Raw genomic sequence first — 22,706 nt, 5'->3', positions numbered from 1 at the left:
TTGAATTTCTTGCTTTTCATTTATTAAACTGTTAAGACACAATCAGATGAGACACAAGAATTTTGAGATAGGAATCTGGTGCTAATTTTTTCCTGACAGCAAATTATCCTAAAGTCACTTTTTTCTTTTTTTCCCCCTCCCCCTCCCCTCCCCTCCCCTGCTGTTTTTGCTGTCTGTGTCCATTTGCTGTGTGATCTTCTGTACCTTTTTCTCTTTTTGTCTTCTCATCTCTCTCCTCTAGGATTCACTGGGATTTGATCCTAGAGACCCCTGATGTGGAGAAAGGTTCTCTGTCAATTGCGCAACCTCAGTTCCTTGTTTCTGCTGCACTTCACCTTGACTCGCCCTTTGCCTCTCTTCTGTTGTGTCATCACCTTGGGGCGTGACTCACTTGCATGGGCACTGGCTCACTGTACAGGCACTGGCTCACCATACAGGCACTCACGTGGGCACTCAGCTCAGCACGTGGGTACTTGCATGGGCACTCGGCTCACTGCGCAGCCACTGGCTCACCACACCAGCACTCATGTGGGCACTTGGCTTGCCATGTGGGCACCCACATGGGCACTCAGCTCGCCACATGGGCGCTGGCTTGCTGCGCAGGCATGCTTTCTCCTCTTCTTTTTCACCAGGAGGGCCCAGCGATCGAACATGAGCCAAGTTCGCATCCCCTAAAGTCACTTTTGAATATAAATTCTTGCCATACTGGTCTAAGCGACAGCTGCATCATTAATTTAATTCCCATCCGATGGGGCCCAGGTTCTGTAGTCCACATTCTGTTCCATTATCTACTGTCCATCCCCTTTCAGTTATTTTCACATTGGATTTTAGACAGAACTTTTTCACTAGTAGGTAGGACTAAATGGAAACCAAGTTTAATAGGAATGCACCAATGGCCTGGCAGGTCATCTCTCCATCTACTAACAGACAAATATTTCCACTGTGTTCTGGGGCAATTTGTCAAGGTCCAATACAGCCTACTCATCCGCTCTGCCCCATGAAACACACACATACTTTACACCAGGCATTTAAGAGTCGAATGCCATTGTAGTAGCCCTTGATTTTAGATCTCATAATTCATTCTGCTTTGGTAAAACCAGGACAAGTAGAGTAAATTGAAGCTCTTACACATCAACACGGGTAACAGATCTCTTGATTAGGTGCATGGTCCCTGGTGCTTGGCCACACCACACCGCCCGCCAAGCAAGAGCAGGTGCACTGTGCCTGCTCCAGACAGCACAGGCCGCCAGCCTCGCCTGCCCCTCCTCTCTAGTTCTGAACCAACCACAGACCATTCTTCCTGCTGTCAGACCAGTGAGCCATCTGAGCACAGAATCAAAGGCCACATTCTAGACATCTGCTAAGTTTGCAATGATCTCACGTGACCCACATGGCGAGGACATGCTGGGCAGTTTCATTTTTTCAGAGTAATAGAGGCACCTGGTTTAAGCCTCAGGAGAGCAGGTAAGGTTTACATCAGAAGTCAAGTCACCTACTCTACCCCTCCTATCCCACTTTAAATCTTTAGACTACTCTACTTTTTGTTTTTAAGACCAACTTAGCTCACAGTTTAAGTTCAGTTTTTAGACACCATGCACTAACAGGTGCCCTAAAGGCTAAGTTTAGTTCACTCTCGCCACACTCTCTTCCTCCTGTACCTTCCTACCCAATCTCTGTGAGTTCCTTCAAATTCCTTAGTTACTGACTTTTGTATGCATCAAATAATACACTTCTCTGGCAGTTGGAGATTCTTTATGAATCCCAAAAAAAGAGAAAGATGATGTTTGTAAACTACCCTATTCCTCTGGGTGGGGGACCCTTTGCCTTAAATTCAGCTGGGACGTCTTTGATCAGCTACCTGTTAGGATTAGGCATTTCGATTTGACTACATCAGAGGGCGTGACTCAGACTGAGTCCCCACGCCCCTGTTGGGTCTGATATAAAGGGACGTTCACTCAAGAAGACACAGAGGAGAGAACTTGGTCATTTTTGGTCCTGCTATGTGACAGAAAGGAGAAGGCTCAAGAGCTCCAGCCCCGGGGAGAGGTGGGCCCCTTGCCCAACAGCTCATGGCTGACCTTGGGAAGAGAGCCAAGCCTGATCCAGGAAGTCCTGAGAGACGAGCCCTGTGTCTGCCTGCAGGTGAGATTGGGAAGGAGCTGGGCCCACGGAGCCTCAAGGGGAGGTCTTAACCCTTTTTTGTTCCACGGACCCCTTTGCCCGTGAGGTAAAAACCATGGACCCCTTTTAAGAATGTAACGGCAGATAGTTTTAAGACACTCAACATAAGAGGTCAGAGAAAATAAAAACAATAAGTTGATTTTTTTCAATTCAAGCTCATGGACCCCCTGAAATCTTTCCCTTACTCTTAATCCCCTGAATCTTAACTCCTGGTTAAGAACCACTGCTCAAGAGGAAGAGAAGGGCAGCGGACTTGGCCAGTGGTTAGGGCGTTCGTCTACCACACGGGAGGTTCTCGGTTCAAACCCCGGGCACCCTTGACCCGTGTGGAGCTGGCCCATGCGCAGTGCTGATGCGTGCAAGGAGTGCCGTGCCACGCAGGGGTGTCCCTCGCATACGGAAGCCCCACGGAGTGCGCCCCATAAGGAGAGTCGCCCAGTGTGAAAGTGCAGCCTGCCTAAGAATGGCACCACCCACAAGGAGAGCTGACACAACAACAAGATGACGCAACAAAAAGAGACACAGATTCCTGTGCCGCTGACAACAACAGAAGCGGACAAAGAAACAAGATGCAGCAAATAGACACAGAGAACAGACAACCAAGGTGGGGAGGGGAGAGAAATAAATAAATAATCTTTAAAAAGAAAAAAAAAAAAAAGAGGAAGAGAACGCACGAAAGGGAAGGATGAATCTGGCAGAGACTGTCCACCATCTTGCTTCAAGACATGGCAGCTGACCTTGGTGAGAGAGTACCTTTTATGGTGCCCTGAGGTAGACTTTCCATGGCCTTGGGACAGTAAGCTTTTACCTCAAATAAATACCCTTTACAAAAGCCAAAAGATTTCTGGTACTTTGTATCAGCACCCTCTGGGAGACAAATAAACTTCAATTTCTTTTACTTATCCATCAACTTTAGAAAAAAAATCTCTTGACATTCCACTTCTGGAGACCCCTTAACCTCCTTTCATCAATTTAATCTTTTACCTTTGGAAATTTATCTCTACTTTGACTTGTCAGTGTTGGTAAAATTTGTACTCTGTCCTGAAGGAAGTATTTTGTGCACTGTGATAAGCCTTGTGCCATGTGAAGAATAACATGTGGTGCTCAAGTCAAACGAAATACCTTGTCTTATATTTCAGAATTCTAAAGTTGTTCAAAATCACAGCATATTTTAGCTTGTTTCTTTCTTGAAATTTCTCTTACCATTAAAAAAAATTTTCTTGGATCTTTTAATTGCTCTTCCTGATGGAAGAAGAACTCTCTGGCTTCTTAACCATGTTCTTTACTATTCTAAGCTTCTTATTCTAATACCTGGAATCATTCATTCCACGTTTCTTAAAGAAGGGAAGCTCTCTGATTTTCTGTTCTAATTTCAGAGCAATTACTTTCCAAGGCCTTGGGGAAAGCTGTTAGTGGGGAAAGCGTTCAGTGGCATTTTTTCTCTTTTGACGATTTAGGTTAATTTCACCATTTTTATATCTCATCTTTCTCTTTTTCTTGGTTATCACCCTCATCTTGATGGTGTACATTCTCAAGTAACTTCCTTAAAAAATGTGGTTTCAGAGTCCTTACATGTCTAAAAACATTAAAAGAAAAAAACTGACAGATTAGCTGGGTAAAGAATTCCAGACTTCTTGTTCTAGATGGCAGACGAAGAAAACATGATTGACCATTCTTCCTCCCGAAACCATATGGAAAAAAAAAATGCAAAAGGAAACTCATAATAATTAAAAAGGGGAAGCAGAGAAGAGAAAGAGTGAAAAAAGTAGACAGGGAGGAGAATTAACAGGTGAAAGATTTAAAGAAATTTCTAGAAAAGTAGAAATTGAGTGGAAACAAGACGTTCGAGTGGAAGAATCTGAGCAAAGGCCAGGTACACAACAGGTGGTTGTGTGGTCTGCCTGTGCGGTGGACTCAGGAGGTTCCGGGCAGTTGTGAGGGTGGGGATGGGCGCCTTACTGTGTCAGCCTAAGAAGAAATGGCGCTGGCACCATACGCTTCCCATTTTACCTCTTCTACATACCGCCCTGCACCCATCTCTCAAGTTTGCCCCCAGGCTAAGACGGAGGACATATCTCCAAAACAGTGGCGTGAACTGCTTGGACAGGGCTGGGCCTGCCTGCATGGGGGCGGCACCCCCCAAGGCTTTCCCAGTTCCATGGTTGGGAGGCAGCGAGTGGAATGGCCAGTTCCCACCTACAAGGCAGGGAAGAATAGCAAAAACAAGCGGGAAACAAGGCTGCCGGAGCACATCAGAGGAAGCCCCGCAATGGCTGGTAAAAATAATCAAGTACTTCCTATGAAATATGGGAGGACCGAATCTCATCAGAAGTATGAAACAAACTAACTCCGCAACTGAGAAAGACTAAAATAAACACAAGGGACTTGGGGGTAAAACAGAGGTAAGTCAGAAAAGAAAGAAACATTATAATCAACAAACCAATCACCTAACCTTTGAATCAAGCAGCCAAAATAATTCTCCTCAGTGATCTTTATTTTCAGCAATGGACAGTTCACCTCCCAGCTAACCTACATGCCCTCGTGTGGACAGGCAGGTGGTCACTGCATGAGCGCTTCCGGATGGCTGAATGGCACCGGACCTCACACGCGCCTCCAGCACAGCTGGGGATGACGTCTGTGCCACTACATTCAGCAGCACATTAAGTAGGGAAGCGAATAAAAGGGTACCTTCGGATTTAGGTATTTTTGGAAATATGAAACAATCTTGGTTTCATTTGAAAAGCTAGGGACCATGGCAATTCAAGGAAATGTTTTAAATTACCTAGACATTCAACTTTAGTGAGGACATTTAAATATCTGGCACTCCTGAGCTGAGGTCAAATCACAAAGAAACACCCCTGAAGAGGAGAGCTTGCGCTGCAGACTTACCCTGGGAGACTGTGCTGAACAGTGCAGGGTCCACGGCAGGAAGAGTCTGGGGAGGGGGCTGGAGAGTGTTACCCGTCACACCTGCAAATCAGAAAGGCACAGATGGGTCTCACAGGACTGCACCTCTTACTGTGCACCAGGAGGGCACTTCAAGGACCACAGAGGACTCTCATTACTTAACTTTCTTAAATCCATTGCTGACTTAAAAGCTGAGTGGATTCTAACTTGAAATGCTGATTTGATGCTGCAGGGTGGTTCAGCAGGCACGCATGCTGGCTACCCATTCCCTATTCTGCACCTGTGGAGCCTAAGGCCTCTACCTGCTCCTCAAGGAAAGCTTACCACACGTCTGTACAAGGAACAGAGCAGCCCCTCCTACCTTTTACCTTCTTAGCCAGTTAAATAATTTGGGGGACAAGGTAGGATTGTAAGTACCTTTCAGCTTAACTTATAGGGAGAAAGCCATTTTATCACTGCATGCAGTGAAAAATTACACATTTCAAATTTTCCAGTTTACCAGTTTTTAAGATGATCTTTATACGTACTTAATATTAGACTTAATATTATTAGAACTTGTCATCACTCTCATATTTAGTGAATAATTAGCATTCTTGATTAATGCTAAGTAATATACTAGTGTTAAGATTATCAGTCATCTAAAAAATTAGCAAAAAGGAAATGGTGAAAATTCCTCAAAGAGATGTAAATGATTTAATCAGCGGGAAAAGCAAAGAAGAAAATAGTTCGCTCCAAATGAATGCAGTTAGCCTGTCAAAACAGGCTCATTTGTGCCAAGCTAAAAGTGAAATTCAAATGGGCAATTTGTATAGAGGGTGGTGTGGGAAAGACCCTAAGATAAGAAGGGGGCAGAGGAAAGAGAAGACAAATTGAAAAGTTCCTCGGGGCACAAATACGAGGCCAGTGAGAGTTCTAAAAGGATGGTTTCACAAAGAATGGCTGAAGTTCTAAAATGTAATTCTGCAGGTACAAAGTTTTGTCTTTGATGGACCTCTACAGCCCCAACCTAAAGAAGAAATGGTTTAAATACGGATCATTTAATTTAATGGCAAACTACTTTCAATTATGGCCTCTGGGACTATTAAAAATCGTGAAAATTTTACTTTTTAATTAAAACAGGGACTAACAAAAATTTAAAGAGTAACAAAAGGATATAGGTGAAAAGTCTATTACAAATTTTAAACAGCACAAAACATAGAGGTGAAAGCCTGCCTTCCCCCCACCCCCTAATCCCTCTGAGGGTCTTTCAGTTGTTGGGGCACCCTTCACTGTAGACACAAGCACGAGTCTCCGAGCTAGCCACACAGAACAGAGCTGCTGGTCTTTGATAAGTAATTGTGTTCCCAGCTAAATGTCAGCCATCCATGGGAACCCCTTCCCTGTGGAGAAGGCAAACTTCATGGGTGTGTTTTGCCAAGTGGTAATATGTTCTCCACACTACGCAATTTTGTGCAGTTTCACCGACTAGATCTTAGCAATAATTTCAAGTTAATCCACATAAATCTGTGCTGTTCTTTTCAGTGGCTACACAGTATCCCAGTACATGTATGAACCACAATTTATTAATATAAAGCAATCCACTGCAATGGAATGGGTACTAGGATTGTTTCCAATCTTTTGCTACTACAGATAATGCTACAGTGAAGACTTATGAACTATTTTTATGCGTACACACACACATATATATACAGTCATAGAAAAAAGGGATGGAAAGAGAATTGCAAAATCGGGAAACATAAATTTTAAATTGATTTTGCTAAGTGCTAATAAACAGACAAAACTATAGTTAGCAGTGTTTGGCATATGTTTCCCCATGAAATCTGCCAAACCATTAAAGGCACATAAAGCTTTAAAAAAACGTCAGGTTGCAGGGTCTGAGTGGGACCTTGGGAGACCACCCAGGGACGTCTGGGGCTTTGAGCAGCCGTCCTTAAAAGAAGACTCCTGTGTCCATCGCAGGAATCTTCTAGACCATGGCAGGTCTGCCATCCTCAATCTAAACGTCGGTGCTGTTCCTTGCTAACTGCTTCGTGTACCTGCCTAAATTAAAATCCTCCGAGCAGCCCCCTTTCTCTGTGGACCTTTAAAAGCTTACCTGTAAATCTCCATCCGATTAACTAACTTTCATTTACAGGGAAAACCTTTAGTTGCGTACTAAGACTCTATTTGAGGAGCATTACAAAGCGGGTGGCCTGCAGTCTACGTGCTGTGACCACGGCCCCTGGCTGACCGGCCTGTGGGCACACCGGGCTGAGAAGGCAGGTGGGCTGGCACCCGGGGCTGGCACAGCGCAAGCGCAGCGGGAAGCCGACAAGTGGTTCTGTGGCTACTTTGAGATGCCCAGAGCCGCGTATCTACCCTTCCTTCCGACAGTCTGCAAATGGGCTGCAGCCCCTGACGACAGCGTGCTGGAGGGGACCGTGAAAACACCTGTGGGGAGCGCCCCAGGCTGCCGTTTCCTTCCTCCTATTACTATTTACCATCAAAGCTGTGCTAACAAGTCCCACCAGCTAACTCTTAAGCGGATGGGTTTCTAGTCCGTTAGCTGCGAACTATACACATGAAGTTATGCCAGGACTTCTAGTTAGGTACTGAATTGTTCTTACTGACTAAATGGTGTGGGGATTCAGAAAAGGGAGAAATGGGTGTTGGTGAGAAAACTAGAGAAGACTGTTCCAGAAGCAGGATTAAAGAGGAGGCTGAAGGAGGATCGCTCTGCACAGGCAGAGCACGGAAGGGAGACGGCTCCTTGCGGAGCAGACGGATGGGCTGAGGACGCAGCGTGCGCACCAAGGGTCAGCGCGGACCCGAGCAGCCTTGCTAGGCCGCGTGGAGCTCAGACTCAGCACTCCTGACGCTTAAAAGTCCAAGACACAAGATACAGTGGGCTTCCATCTCCCTGAGGGGTCGAGAGCCACGTACACTTAAGGGGCTAGCACTAGTGACAAATAATTCTATGAATTAACTGATTTCAATTTACTGCTCAGGGCTTCTTTAATATTTACAGACTGAAAAAGGTATGTGTCAAGAGCAAGGAAAAGCCGGGAAAGCCTCCCGCCCACCTGGTATTTACACTGTGGCTGAAGCACCGGAGACAACACTTGGCCTGTTAAAACAATCACCCTGCTGCCTTCTCCGCACACCCTCTGCCTTTGTGTGGAAGAGCTCAGAGCTGTCTATTAGTACACACCATTCTTCTCAGCTATCTTAAGGATTTCCCTTTGATAAAAGTGCATCCTGGAGCTTTATGAGAGAAAGTAAATCATTCCCAAAGTGAGTGAGAGGGGAAACATCTGCTATATTTATAAACTAAAAATGTGATTTCATTTTCTATTAGCAACTATGAACTGGTTTTCTTTTTCTTTTTACTGTCTTAAGTATAATAGGAAAAAAACCTAGGAGCTAACAAGAGTGGATTCCAATATCATAAGTAAACCAATCTTAAGGAGAAACACGGCCAGAAAACTAGGTTCTGGTTTGACAGGATTTTAGTTCCCTGGGGGAGGCACATAGAAGGGAGTGGCAAAAACGTGAAGTCAGAGAGCCTTGGTTCAAATTCCTGTTCTGCTGCTCCTGGGCACGCCTGTTTCCTCGGTATGGTAACTGTTTACCCTCTGGAGAGTGTAAATTAGGGACAGAGACTTTGCAGACAGCTGCTGCAGGGAGGCAGGGTCTAAATGAACAGTGTCCATGGGCCTCGACAGTGCTCTCCTTACGATCAGCATTCTGCCTCTGAACAGGCCTCTCTGAACCCTCTCACTGGAGGCTTCCACACGTGGGATGGTGACAGACAGAGAAAGAGAGGGGGTGCACGCGCGCCCAGGGCAAGAGGCTGGGAGCAAGGCAGCCCAGCAGCAGGGCCTGGCAGATGCCTCCCGGGCCTGGCACGTGGCAGGAGCCTGGCACCATCGGGAAGAAGGCCAGCTCCTGCTGGCGCCTTCATCTGGACCCTTTCACAGCTCGCAAGCGCGCCCGGGAAAGTCGACCCATCTCTGCTATGTTGCTTTTGGCTGCCCAACAGACTAAAACCCAAACTAAAACAGACAATGGAACTGAAGAGTGGGCGGCTACTATTGTAAATATCAAAAATGTTAAAAAAAGTTTCGATAACTGGCTATTGAGGAGAGAAGGGAAGAGGTGTGAGGTGCTTGCGAGAAAAGGCCTCTACTGCTCTAAAGAGACTGTTGGTGGAAATATGGATGCTCAAGGTACTTCTGACGAGGCCTTAGAACGAGCACTGTGTCACTGAAAACTGGAAGGATGGCGACCCTGGCTTTGAAGTGGCAGAAAATTGAATGCTGGTGATGTATGGAAGGCAGATTTTGAAAGTGATGAGCTTGGACAATTAGCAGAGGAGATTTCCAAACTAAATGTGGAAAGTGCAGCCTGGCCTCTTGCAGCTTACAGTAAATGTGAGAGGAAAGGGATCAGCGGAGAACTGAACTCCTGGGCACAAAGAAACCAGAAACCGAGGGTCTGGAAAGTTCTGAGCTTCTGGAAGATGAGTCCCCAGAGAACAGAGCTCCACGTAAGGGCTTAACCCAGCCGGCCACCACAGGGAAGGCAGGGCTGGAGACGCAGCGATCCAGGAAGGGTCTGCGGAAGGTCTGGGGCCAAGCGTGTGGAAGAGGTGAGTCCGCCCAGGCTTGGAGAGGGAGACCTTCCCCACATTGTTCAGGAAGCAGCGGCCGCCCCAGGCTTCACAGAGGGCCGGGCACACTCCCACACTCCCGCCACCCAGACCAGAGGGTCCTGAGACTGTGCCCTGGGGCCTAGAGAGAGTCTAGCCATCACCCCAGGGTTTCTGGAGTTTGGCAATTCTTGATGAGGGTGGAGCTGAGAACATAACCCTTGGGCAAGATCTTGGAAAGGGTGAGGCTATCACTCCATCTGTCCCTGAGGAAAAGAAACCATGGCCCTCAGAAGACTCTCAGACCATGAAATCTAATGGAAAACGCCCTGCAGGGCTTCAAAACTGTTTGGCCCCCCGTGACCACAGTTTTCCTTCCAGTTCCTCTCCATAGCAAAGGGAATTTTTATCCTATGACTGTCTCTCCTTTGTATATTCGCAGGGGACAACTTGCTCCAAGTTTCATAGGTCCATAGAGGGGAATTTTGCCCCAGGACAGAGCACACCTACAGCTGATTTTGATGAGACTGTGTACTTAATATTGCTACTACAAGTATTAAAAGTTTTTTGAAATATCGTGATGGAATGAATACACTTTGTATACAAAAAGAACATGTATATTTGAGGTCCAGAGGGTGCAGTGGTAGTTTGTGGGTTTTATGGACCCCAGAAAATTCTGTTCTTAAAGCTAATCCATTCCTGTCGGTTTGAACCTAGTGTAGGTGGGACCTTTTAATTAGGTTACTCTAGTTATGGGACCTTTGGATTAGATTATTTCAGTAAGGCATGACCCGGGGTGGATCTTAATCCTCTTACTGGAGTCCTTTATAAACAGGAGTAGTATGTAGAAAGAGAGAGAGAGAAAAAGCTATAGGGGCAGAGAGAGAAAGCCAGGAGAGCAAGGAGCTGAGACCAGCAGCACCTGGGAGGGGAAGCCAGAAGCTGAAGAAGGAACTGGAAGAGAAGGGAGGAGCCAGCAGACGCCTCCTCGCCCTGGTCTTTAGGGAGAAAGCATCCCCTGAGGGTGAGTTGATTTGGACAAGTCCATGGCCTCAGAACTTTTGCAACCTAAGAAATCCCCACTGTAAAACCACCCATTTCTGTTTTTGGCAGCTTTTAGCAAACTGAAACAGGTACCAATTTACTCAAAGACAGTAGAAATCTCTCCCCTGAATAAAGCCACACATTTATAATGTTAAAATAACAGACGCCCTCTCCTTTCCCTCGTTTGTGATTCTACTGCCCTTCAAAGCCCCTCCCCATCATCAATACCACTCCTGTCCAGGACCAGGCAGGGCCCAAAGGGAAGGGACAATAAGACCCCTCCCTGCTATCCCAGAGGAGCCTGGGACACATCCTACAGCAAACCCCATTCACCTTGGTGGGATTCCGGGACAAGAGTGAAGGGGAAGGAAAAGCTCAGAAACTGCTGATACTAATAAAACACAAGGTTAATAATAATCACATGCATATCTTGTCATTTCTCCAAAGACCCGAGTACAACTGATGTGGATGCTCCAAAGGGATGGGGCTACCCACCTGTGTTGGGTGGCACCTCTGCAGGGGTGTTGGCAGGAGCGTGGGCGCCAGGGGGGACCCGCACTCCGGTGTAGCTGCCGGCTGCACTGCCAGGGTCGTAGGCTGCAGTTGAGGGTGCAGGGGGCTGGGTGGGCAGTGAGGTGGCGCCTGCGTCTTCGTGCTCCTCAACTGCTATCATAAGGCACATGCAACGTTAAACAAGGTGTTTCCAAATAAAAATACCAAATAAACCAAATCAAAGCTGTCTAGGTAGAAGGATGTAATGAGATGTTGCTTTGGTAACTTTTGAAATCTAGACTTTTAAAACATAATATATCATTAGCCAAATTTCAAAATATTTTGAGAAAACTAAACTTTAATAGTTTATTTAAAGTAGCAATAAGCCATGTTTGGGAAACTTAATAATTTAAAATTATAAAAAAAGGAAGCTACAGATTTCACAGCCAAGAAAGATTTTGCTATTTTTTATCAAAACTTTAAACAACTTTTTCCCCTCTTTTTACAAACATTACATACTTAATGTAGATAATTTTAGTTAAGTTAAAAAAAAAAAATAAAATCTCCCCACTACTCTGAGACAAGCAGTTTTTTCTAAGAAACCTGGACCTTGTGGACTTTTCAGGGTAACCTGGACCGAGGCACAGCATTTTCTCCTATGCAGAGTTTAAGATTTTATTTCCCATTTCCCCTCTTTTCTTTATTATCATCAAAAGTTCTACAGAAAGTAAACACCATCAAAAAGAATATGGATTTATAAGGACGAAAAGGTTTAATTAGTGAAACTTTCTTCATGGTTGTAAAGCAAATCATATTCCTTTGTAAAAATGCAATTCATATTACAGATATTGGCATTCTAAACAATTTAGATTCACTGAGTACTAGAAGTATAAAAACAAGGGAAATGGTCCTGCATGAAGTCTGATACATGAGTTAAATGTGAAAAAATTTTAAATAAACATTGTGAGGTTTAAATATATTTTAAGAATAAAAAGAATTCTAAAAATGGGAATTTCTGTGAAACTGCCCTATAGAATCACTTTCTTTTGGCAGTGTAATCCACAGTCATTTTTTTTTTAATTAGAGAAGTTGTGAGTTTATAAAACAATCATATATAAAATACAGGGTTTCCCAAAACTATCCCACCAACATCTGAACATTTGCTACAAGTGATAGCACTTTAAAAAAACAATTGTACTATTTTTTTAACAGCAGTTACCGTTATAATTGATGAAAGATTATTGAAATAGTTTTATCAATTGTTGTTACGTATATTATTTCCCAAATACCACCCTATTATTAACACCTTATATTAATATTGTACATATGTTTAACAATTCATGAAAGAACATTCTTAGAAAAACATTAATTTCTAACCAATATGTACAGGTGAAACCTCTTACTGGAAAGCACATCGTCATCAGTCAGTGATGCAGAATGAGCCTCCCTCAAGTTTCAGAGGAGGGAAAAACAAGTTCCGTTCAAATTAAAGAGACTCCCAACTTGCCCTAATTTAAATTAGACAGTTTGAAATATGAATCATCTTACAATTCAAATTATATTACGTGGGAACATGCCAGACAAAACTGTTTGAAAGGTTTAGTTATATAAAAAAAGAATTGTTACTAAGCATAGTACTGCCAGAATCTGATTTTTCACCTTGTTACTACTGCTCCTTCCTCTTAAATTTCTAAACTACAAAATAATTTTCACATTTAAAAGGAATGGAAGGAGATAAAGAAAAACATGACTTCATCAGCATTCTATATGGTTGCTTACTGGAGAGATTCTAACTCAGAATACCATCTACTATTGCCCAGTTCATTACAGACTGGGTTGCTAGGAAGAGTACTAGGAAAGCAGCCTGAGGGCAGCAATGAAGGGCGGAAGGGCACTGAATATTGTTTGACATCTGACTAGATGACAGGATACAGTAAGGATGTAAAGAACAGCTACATATTTCTTTGGACATGCACGTCTTTAAGATGCCAAGAGGTTATCTTTAAATATAGGATTTAATGAGAGCACCCAGATACATAATACTTGATGTCAAGTTTTAAAAACACTTTAAAAAAAAAATAAACAATTTTATTTAAAAATTTAAAAAAAATATTTACTAAAAATTCAGTGCTGCTGCCATGTAATGCTAACTCTCTGCCTCACATGTGGGCACGTTTGCAGGACCAACTGCCATGTGCAATACTCGAAGCTCCCACGCCGCACTAGGTATCTGACCCTGTCTTAGAGGAAGAGTAAAATACTCACATATTACAACACAGCATGACAAGGACAGTAAGCGGTAGAGTAAGGAATAGTGTAGAGAAGCAAAGAGGTATGATCTGACTTTCTTCAGACAGTCAAATAAACAGGTCTTGAGAGATGGGCAGGTGTCCTCAAGAGGGTGAGAAGAGGAGGCTTACTAGATGAAAGCAGCAGCAGGCTCGACGCTGAGTGTGCAACACACTCTTACACCCTCAGAAGAGGTGTTGTTAGTGTTCTCCTCCCACAAGGACACCAAGGTTGAGAGCAAGTACATGATGTCAAGGAGGGCACTCAGGAAGCAGCAGAGTTTGTGCGGGTTTCCACTTGAGGACACTCAACAGTCTGGGCCACAAAGGCAACTCAAACTCAACCAGATGCCACCATCATATTGGATTGAGGACTCGGAGGAAGGAGTCTGGGGATGCCAGAGCAGCAGGAAATTGAGAGTGAGGAGGGGGTATACTGGAAGAGAAAGAGCCACAGAGAAGTGGGTCTCAACATCTGTGTATGAGCTCCAAGCAAATACCTGTATACCTCTAAACAATCAGGGTGTGTCCAGGGGGCCCTACAAAAAGGACAGGCAGGATTTGAATTCGGGCAAGTTAACTGCCTACTAGAGAAGAATCACGACTTCCAAAGGAAGATAACGCAAACCAGAGTAGCTACAGCATGTTATAAACAATAAAATTACTAAAAATATGGAGATATAAGGAAAATTGACTATAGTCAAAAGATACAGCAGTCTACAGACCCAGATATTGAAAATAGCAGAAAGGAACTTCAAAGCAGCTATTACAAATATGTTCAAGGTCATAAAGTGAAATACAGTCATCATGGATAAGAGAAAATGCAGTAGAGAAATGAAAAACTGTAAGAGGCAAAAAAAAAAAAAAAAAAAAAAGAATAGAAAAACAGTAGGCTTAAATCCAGCTAATGCAATAATTACATCAAATGTAAATGGACTAAACACTAATTTGAAGATAGATGTTAACGGACTGAATAAAAGAGAAACACTTACATACAGTTTATGATAGATTCACTTTAAATACAAAGACCCAGATATGTTAAACTAAAAGGAAGAAAAGATATACCATGTAAATAACAAGCAGATGAAAGACATGACTAATTTCATAACATACAAAACAGAATTTATGACCACGATTATTAGCAGAGCTGGACAGGGACATTTCATAAAGATAAGAGTTATTTTATCAAGGATAACTATACAATATAAAGGTACACATGGCTAATAACTGCACTTCAAAATCAACTAAGCAAATTGACAGAACAAGAAAAATCCACGATAGGAGATTTTAACACCTGTCTAAGAGTCACTGTCACAGAGCAGAATGTTATTTTCAAATTTTTATGGAACATTCACCAAAAAAGGTTATATGCTAGACCAACATACAAATCTTGGTAAACTCAAAATACTGAAATCTTGTAGAGTATGTTTTCTGACCTAAATTACATTTAATTATACATCAATAATAATAATTGATTCAATAATGAAAAATATTGAAAAGCCCACAATATTTTGAAAGTAAACAGCATATTTCTAAATAATCAATCAAAGAAAAAAATCACAAAGGAAATTAGATATATTTGCAATGAATGGTGCCAAAATTTGTGGAGAGCAACTAAACCTGTGCTTAGAGAGAAAAATTGGTATCTTTAAATACTTAGAAAAGAAGATTCAAAAATTAAAGATTTAGGTTTCCACCTTAGGAAGCAAAAAAAAAAAAACTGAAGGGAAATTAAACTTGAAGTACAGAGAAAAAAGAAAAAAAAAAGATTAAGCACAGATATCAATGACATGGAAATAAGAAAAAAATTTGAAAAGCAAAAATTGTTTTATTGAAACAATTCAACTGAAAAGGCCCTATATCATGACTTATTAGGGAAAAAAAGAAAAAGTAGTTATTACAACTATCAGGAATGAAAGCGGTGATATTAATGTACATCTTACAGATATTAAAGGGATAATGAGGACAATAAGGAAATAGGAAACTGAGAAGCTCGACAACTAATGGGAAGTGGACTAAATCCTTGAAAGACAGAAACTAAAAAACTCACACAAGAAAGACAATCTGAACAGCTCTGTATCAATTTCTTTAAGAAACTGAATTCATACTTAGTCTTCCTACAAAGAAAATACATAGACGAGATGGATTAAGTGGTAAATTATACCAAACATTTAAATAAGAAACAATACTAATCTTATGCAAACACTTTCAGATAACAGAGGAGGGATCATTCTCAACTTGTTTTAGGAGGTCAGTGAAACCCTGATACCAAAACCCATATAATGACTTGAACACAATCTCAAAAATTCTTAAAAACAAACAAACATAGACTCGAATCCAGCCACATATATAAGGACAATATATCACCAACAAGTGGAGTTCACCAAGGAGTGAGAGGCTGGTTTAACATTTGAAAACCATTCGATACATACATAGAGGGGAGGGAGGGAGGACAGAGAGGAGGAGAAGGAGGAGAAAGGAGGAGAGGAAGAAGAAAGAGGAGCAGTAGCAGCAGGTGGGGGGGAGCAGGAGGAAGCATGGTTGAATGAGGAGAATCTGGGCGAAAGGTATAGGGGGTTTTCACACACCCTTCTTGCAACTTTTCTGTAACTTTGAAAATCTGAGATTATATAAAATATAAAAAGAGTGGTTTTTAATAATTTCAACTATTTTCCTTTTTTTTTTTTTTTTAAACATCATCAATTCTGTATAATGTCTATTCAAATCCCATGGTTTGACTAGATAACAAAGCCATGGAAACCAGACAAAGATCTATTTGAATGTGTATACAATTCACTTGGGTTGAAAGAATTCTTTCCCAGAAAGCTTTTTTGTTCTAAATAGTATGGTGCTCTTATGTTCTTTTTGACAATATGGTAACTTAATTCCTCACAGTACTGTTTTCAAAAGTATACTACCCCTTGTTCTTAACCTGGATTACCAAACTAGAGTAGCTATTATTTTCTACTGGTTGTACTAGAAATTCAATTCCAGAGTAGAAAATTACATTTTTGTTAAACCCAATACCTTTTATACCTAGGAAGGGATAATTAAAAAAAAAAAAAGACACAACAGACTACAAAGCCTCACTAAGAGAAAAGGCTTACATTTCCTATTATTATGCCTTACACGTTTTTAAAAAGAAAAATGAATCTAAGTTTCAAAAGACTTTGAGTCTAAGTTTCAGAAGACTTTTCCTACCCCCGCAGCCTCGCAGAGGCAGCCTCACTCCCGAGGTGGCCTGAGGCGGTGTGGACAGAGTCGTCCCAAGCCAGGTGGCCAGGCTCTCGTCACGCGTTCCTCGCAAGGCTGATGCTCTCATGGGGAAGGTCAGGCCAGGGATTCTTGGGTGGACTGGCCAGCTGAGACCTTTCCTTACAAGGCTCAATGGACAAGACCAATATGAGTAAGGCTTCTTTTCTAACGTCCAACTGGCTGAGGGAAGAAACCGCATTGCTAAAGAACTCCAAAGAGGTGGGTGCACAGATTTCAGAATTTCAGAACTGGGTTTAAATCTTGGCCCTATTAACGTTATTTATCCTTTCTAAATCCTCACTTTCCAATTATAAATGGGACGCCTACCTACATCCAGAAGTTAGGGGGAGTAAACTAGACAATAGATGTAAAATGTTTATTAGTGCTGTGCCCAACACCTACCAAGTTCTCTCTCAATTCCAGCTGTTGCCACAAGTCATGAAGACATTTGCTTTACAAAATATTTATTTTATACAATGTGTGTGTGTAAAATAGCTTTGCGGAAATTCAGATGAGCAGGTGGGCAGGATTTAGAGGACAGGCAAGGGAAGATGTGTTCAGTGAGATACAGCATTGGGAGGAACGAGGGAGAGAAACAGCACAGATATTTAATCCATAGTCCCTATTTTTCCTCAAAGAATTTACCACCTACTTTAGTTGATCCAAAACAAAATATTTTTAAATATATCTTTTTCTGAAAGATTTTTTTTAAAAAAGACTTACAATTTCAGACTTAGTAATAATGGCTATCTTCATGGATGATTAGGTGACTGGCCCCAAATTACAGGACCAAGCCATGCGTTCTGAGTGCAGGCTCCCATGGATGTATTTAAAGGAGATGAAAAAACAGATTTAATGACTGGCCAAGAACAGCTGTCTAATAGTGTCAGCTGTGGCACCTGGATGATTGGGAAATCCTTGAATTAATTTAGATAGTCATAAAATCAAATGGATCAAAAACTACAAAATCTCTCATGAGGATTTTGTTTATAAGAGCCATTTGTTATTCTAAATACCAAAGATACTTTGCAATAAGTATCATTAGTAAGTAATGTTCATTATTTATGGCAATAACATTTCATAAAAATTATGGCTCCAAAGTTTGTGTGTGTGTGTCTAGATCTGTGTGCCTTTACCACGTGTGCACTTTCAGATGAGCACCGCTGCCAACACAGACCAGTGCCATAACCACAGGCATCCCTGGTGCTACCCTTTTACAGTCAGCCACCTCCAGCCCTGTCCCTTCCACAGCCCTTGGCAACCAGTAATCTCTACATGTTTATAATTCTATCATTTAAAGAATATATATAAATAGAATCATGTAGCATGTCACCTATTAGGATTGGCTCTTCACTGAGCAAAATTCCTTCTGAGATCCTGCCAAGTGGCTTATACCAACAGTTCAATATATGGAAATTTTAAAGATTCATTCTAATAAACATGTATCAGAAATCCAGAATGTTTTTTAATGTAATTAAAAGTCATAATCACAAACTAACACTGAAGCCAAAAGTATTTACTAACTTACTAAGGGAAAAATAGGCTATACTTTAATAGTCCATAAGATTTTTTCTCTAAGTTTTAAGGTTAAAGGAAATGAAGATGAGTTTATGTAAACTTACATTTGAAAGTCTATAGAGAAAATTTCATGTTTATGTTATATTTCATTGGAAAAATAACTACAACCAAAATCTTCAAAAATCTCTTACAAAAATAGCTCACTTACATAGGTTTAGGATAGAAGGATAATTAGTTTCAATAATGTGTTTGAGGAAAGAACCAGAGATAAACAGAGCTGTTGTTCATATGCAAAGTGTATTTTTCTGAAGCATCAAAATCCATAAAAGAATAATTTTTTATGCACTTTTGGAAAAAATAGGAAACAAAAGAAACATCTCAAATTTTTGTATTAGTGTATATATTATTGAAGTAGCAAATGAATTTTCTATCTCAGAACAATGGAATGTTAGGAATTGAATGAGTCATTAAAATAGCTGTATTGTTAGGTATTATGAAATGATTGGTTATTTGTTTAACTTCTTTTTATTGAAGTTTATCATTCATACATGAATATCCATAAACAATAAGTATATAGGAAAAGTTGTGAAACAAATAAGCACACCATCATACAAACTGGCTCCAGAGTTTTAACAGAACAGTTTTGGATTCTGCCACTAAGAAAAGGATTTAGCTTCTGACATGGCTCTTGATTAGGGAAAACATGAAAGTAAGTTTAAAATTTCTATTTTCTCTTCTCTTTTTAACCTATATAACTTTGAACACAGTGATGAAATCGCCACAAAACTCACGGTCAGACCTCATAAAGAATGCTGCTGTCGCTTTAACAGTATAAGGAAGAGATGTAGAACAGTTTATGAAATATACACAAAGAAAATCCTAGAGAATCAGAAAATTAATTAAGTTATACAGGGAATTTTATTGCTATGGAAGGAATAAAATGACTAAGTGGAATTCAATGGAGACAGAGATCCAATCATACATTTAATGTTTCCTTCTTTCAAAATTTGTAGTAGGAATTATGATGCCTTCTTTTCTAGATTTCTCTACAATCAAAGTGTCTGCCTATAAACTTTCCTTCTAATGGTCTGTAAAATGATAGGGTACATATAGTTTAGGACAAGAAATATTACTAGAGACAAAGAAGGACATTTCATCATGAAAACCAAAAAGGTAATCTAATCCGTCAGCATAACAATAATATAAAAAGCCCCATATCATGGCTATGTGGGGTTTATGACAGTAATACAAAGAGAGTTCAAGATTAGGAGATCTTTTAAGTCTTCTAATCTTTCAATTATTCACTATATCAATAAATCAAAAGAAATCATTTAATAGAGTTTGCTTATCAATAGGTAGAAGAAAGTATTTTACTGGGCACCTATTTTTGTCAATAAAGTTTTACTGGAAAACAGGCATGCTTACTTGTTGCCATATTGCCTAAGGCTGCTTTCACACTAAAACAGCAAATCTGAACCATGCCACTCAAGACCATATGGCTTGCAAGCTGAAAATATTTACTATTTGACCATCTAAGAAAAAGTTTTCCAACCACTGCATTAGATGACCATTTTCACAGATCCTTAGATGCCATATAACAAAACGGAATGGAGTAAATGCCAATGAATAGGTACAGATGGATATTTCTTCCTATCTAACTTCAAAGCCAGCATCACACTTAAAGGGAAAACACCAGATACATTTCCATTCAAATCAGAAATACACAAATGATGTCTACTGTCACCCACTGTTCTTTAAAATTTTATGTCAAGTATCAGTTTAGAGGCACATGACTGAAATTAGAGGTAAAAAATTAGAAGGGAGGAGGAAAAGCATATAATATTTGCAAATGATATCACTGCATTCCTTTAGAAACCAAGCAAATCAAGTGAAAAATGACTACAAATGATGTGCTAAGATATTGACACAAAATTAGTAATAAAAAAAATCAATAATTTTCACATAGTCAAATAACAACTGATTAGAAGGCATGGAAGGAAAGTTCCCACTTGCAGTTAACAATTAAAAGCTCAGTTTCTTGATTAAATTTAGCAAGAAATGTAAAAAGAAAAAACAAACTTAAACTCAAAGACTTGGATAAATGGAAAGACATACAATGTCCTTGGAGTTCTTGGATTGGAAGACTCAATATTATACAAAGAGCACTTACAAGTGAAACACTTGAACTTATTTTGGATCTAAACCATAATAGCTTACTCTTAAGAATTTATATGAAAGAATAAGCAAAGAAAAAAGCCAGAGCAAGTGAAGACTAAGAGCAAAGAGGCAGGAGCAGCTACTGGCTCTCCACACCCCGAGAGAAGCTGCGTTACTTAAACCAGGGAGGCACCAACGGATGAACAAACTGAGGGGCCGAGAAAGAAGGTCCAGGACTTGATGCAGCAAGGCTGTGACATGAGCACGACAGTGTGCACTTGGCTATGACCTGGATGGCTCCTGTGTCCCGCCCAGCACCCATCCTGAAATGGGGCAGGTTAAAGTGCTCATGCTTTGAGCAGGGTGGGTGTAAGGAGGCGGCAGCACAGGGCAGGGGGACGAGGGAGACGTGGAGTGGTTTCTGCATTCTCAATACTCCCAGCGTAATTGGCCAGATAAGGCTAACCAAATAGGCACCAACAAATCTAGATGGTTCTGGAATCTTGGTGCTGTCCAGAAAATTCCAGCCCCCTGCAGAATCCAGACTCGGCCCCACCAATGCTCAAGCCAAAGCCAAAACGTGCCCCAAGATGGTGCCAACCCCCAGCCAGAACCAGACTGGGCTTGGCTGGGGCGGGGTGGGGGTGGGGGGCCGAGCGCCTGTTCGTGCAGCTTGGCCCTGACGCACTCACGCTCTCACCACAGCACACCAGGCGTGGCTATGCAGTAGCATTTTCTGGACTCCGTGTCCTGAGTGACAGCAATGACAATGAAGATTCAGAGGCAGTGCTGGGGCGGTGAGGGGGGAGGCCCTGAAGTGACTGGTCTTTGATCACCTGAATTTCCTCAGTTCAGAGAAGCGTGAGCGCTCTCTCTGTAACAGTCAGTATACTCCCTACAGGTCTAGTAAATACAACGAAGGAATAAGCGTTCTTCTTTTTCCTTTACATCACACATGAAAATCCTCATGTTTTCACGATTAGATTTAAAAAATCACTTATTATGTGATGGTAAAAATTTCATATATATAAAGTAAAAAACCAAAAAACAAAAACAACAAAAAAACCAGGTGCAGGACAGTGTGTATATAACCAACTGTGTAAAAAAAAAAACCCAGAAGAATACATGCTACTATTGGCTTGTTAGGTTTATAAAAAATACTCTCTAGAAGGATGCAGAAAAAACCTGAAAACAATAATTACTGGGGTGCTGGTAGGATCTGGGAAGATGGGATGGAAATGATAATTTTATTTTATAATTTTAACATATTCTTTAACTTTTAAACCATTTAAATATATTATTCAAAAAATATCAAATACATATTAAAAAGATAATACTATATTATTTGTAGTTTGGAGGCACTTTATAAACGATAAATGGACTGCCTTTCCTATGTAGGATGAAAACAGTCAAGGCAACGGAAAGCCAATCTGCTGGGCTGACAAGAACAGAAGCCACATTTTGGCCTTCATCTCTTTGTATGCAAGTTTATACTTTTACACCCAGTTTGTATGGATTCCAGACCTGATAGAGGAAACAAAATTGTACTGTCCTTTCCTGAAAGCTCTTAATAATAATATACTGGACAATGATGATTCCACTTAGAACAAGTAGGTACGCACCGTCGTCTTCGTCAATGCCCACGGGTCCTGCTTGAGGGGTCTCTCCGTTCTTCAGGCAGTTATGGATGTATGTTGCCTTCCACCGTGCGTACTTTCTGTGTTTCATATTCTAAAAGAGAATATTTTCATGTCAACATTAGAGGGTGGTAATCCAATGAAAATATAAACTTTCGGTGACCTATCCCACGCTTTGAGATGAAGCCTATTTCTGCATGGCAGGGCTCCCAAAAAGAGCTGGTAACCCCCAATATGCTGGATCCCCTGCAGGTGGAGCGCCAGAGAGCCCTGGGGGCTCTCTCTTCCTCAACACGTGTGCTCAGTTCTCCTTTCTGGGTTCATCTTTCAGAAAAGGTCTGTGAAGGTGATATGGTAATGTTCTGCCAGCAAAATTTACAACTTCTATGGGATTCTGAAAAATTACACTCGAAAGATAATAACATTTCAAACTATTTTTGCTGAAGAGAAATAAAAACTGATCTGTATAAATACATGAGCATAAAAGGAAAACTAAGGTGACGTAGTGGTAAAAGCAAACAACTAAACAAATGCTCCGCCGACAGCCAGGCAACATGACCTTCAGCCTACGGTGTGGGCTCAGCAGAGCCTCAGCCA

At 41.3% G+C, this 22,706-nt stretch overlaps 1 protein-coding gene across 4 annotated transcripts in view; it reads right to left on the bottom strand.

Moving 5' to 3' along the window:
- Positions 1-22,706, bottom strand: part of VTA1 (vesicle trafficking 1) — a 75,383-nt gene that overhangs the window by 8,744 nt on the left and 43,933 nt on the right. For 2 of the 4 annotated variants that reach the window (XM_058307564.1, XM_071218690.1), the window contains exons 5-7: positions 22,095-22,203; positions 11,258-11,425; positions 5,071-5,151 (exon numbers count right to left, since the gene is read on the bottom strand). In XM_058307564.1, the coding sequence (XP_058163547.1) occupies positions 5,071-5,151; positions 11,258-11,425; positions 22,095-22,203 (358 nt within the window). Of the gene's footprint in view, positions 1-5,070; positions 5,152-11,257; positions 11,429-22,094; positions 22,204-22,706 lie in introns of all 4 variants that reach the window. The other 2 variants (XM_058307563.1, XM_071218689.1) reach the window with 1 other exon arrangement.

Source organism: Dasypus novemcinctus, chromosome 11 (assembly GCF_030445035.2).
Source record: "Dasypus novemcinctus isolate mDasNov1 chromosome 11, mDasNov1.1.hap2, whole genome shotgun sequence".
Lineage (NCBI taxonomy): Eukaryota > Metazoa > Chordata > Mammalia > Cingulata > Dasypodidae > Dasypus > Dasypus novemcinctus.
The sequence above is the reverse complement of the archived record's forward strand: the minus strand, read 5'-3'. Positions and strand labels throughout refer to the sequence as shown.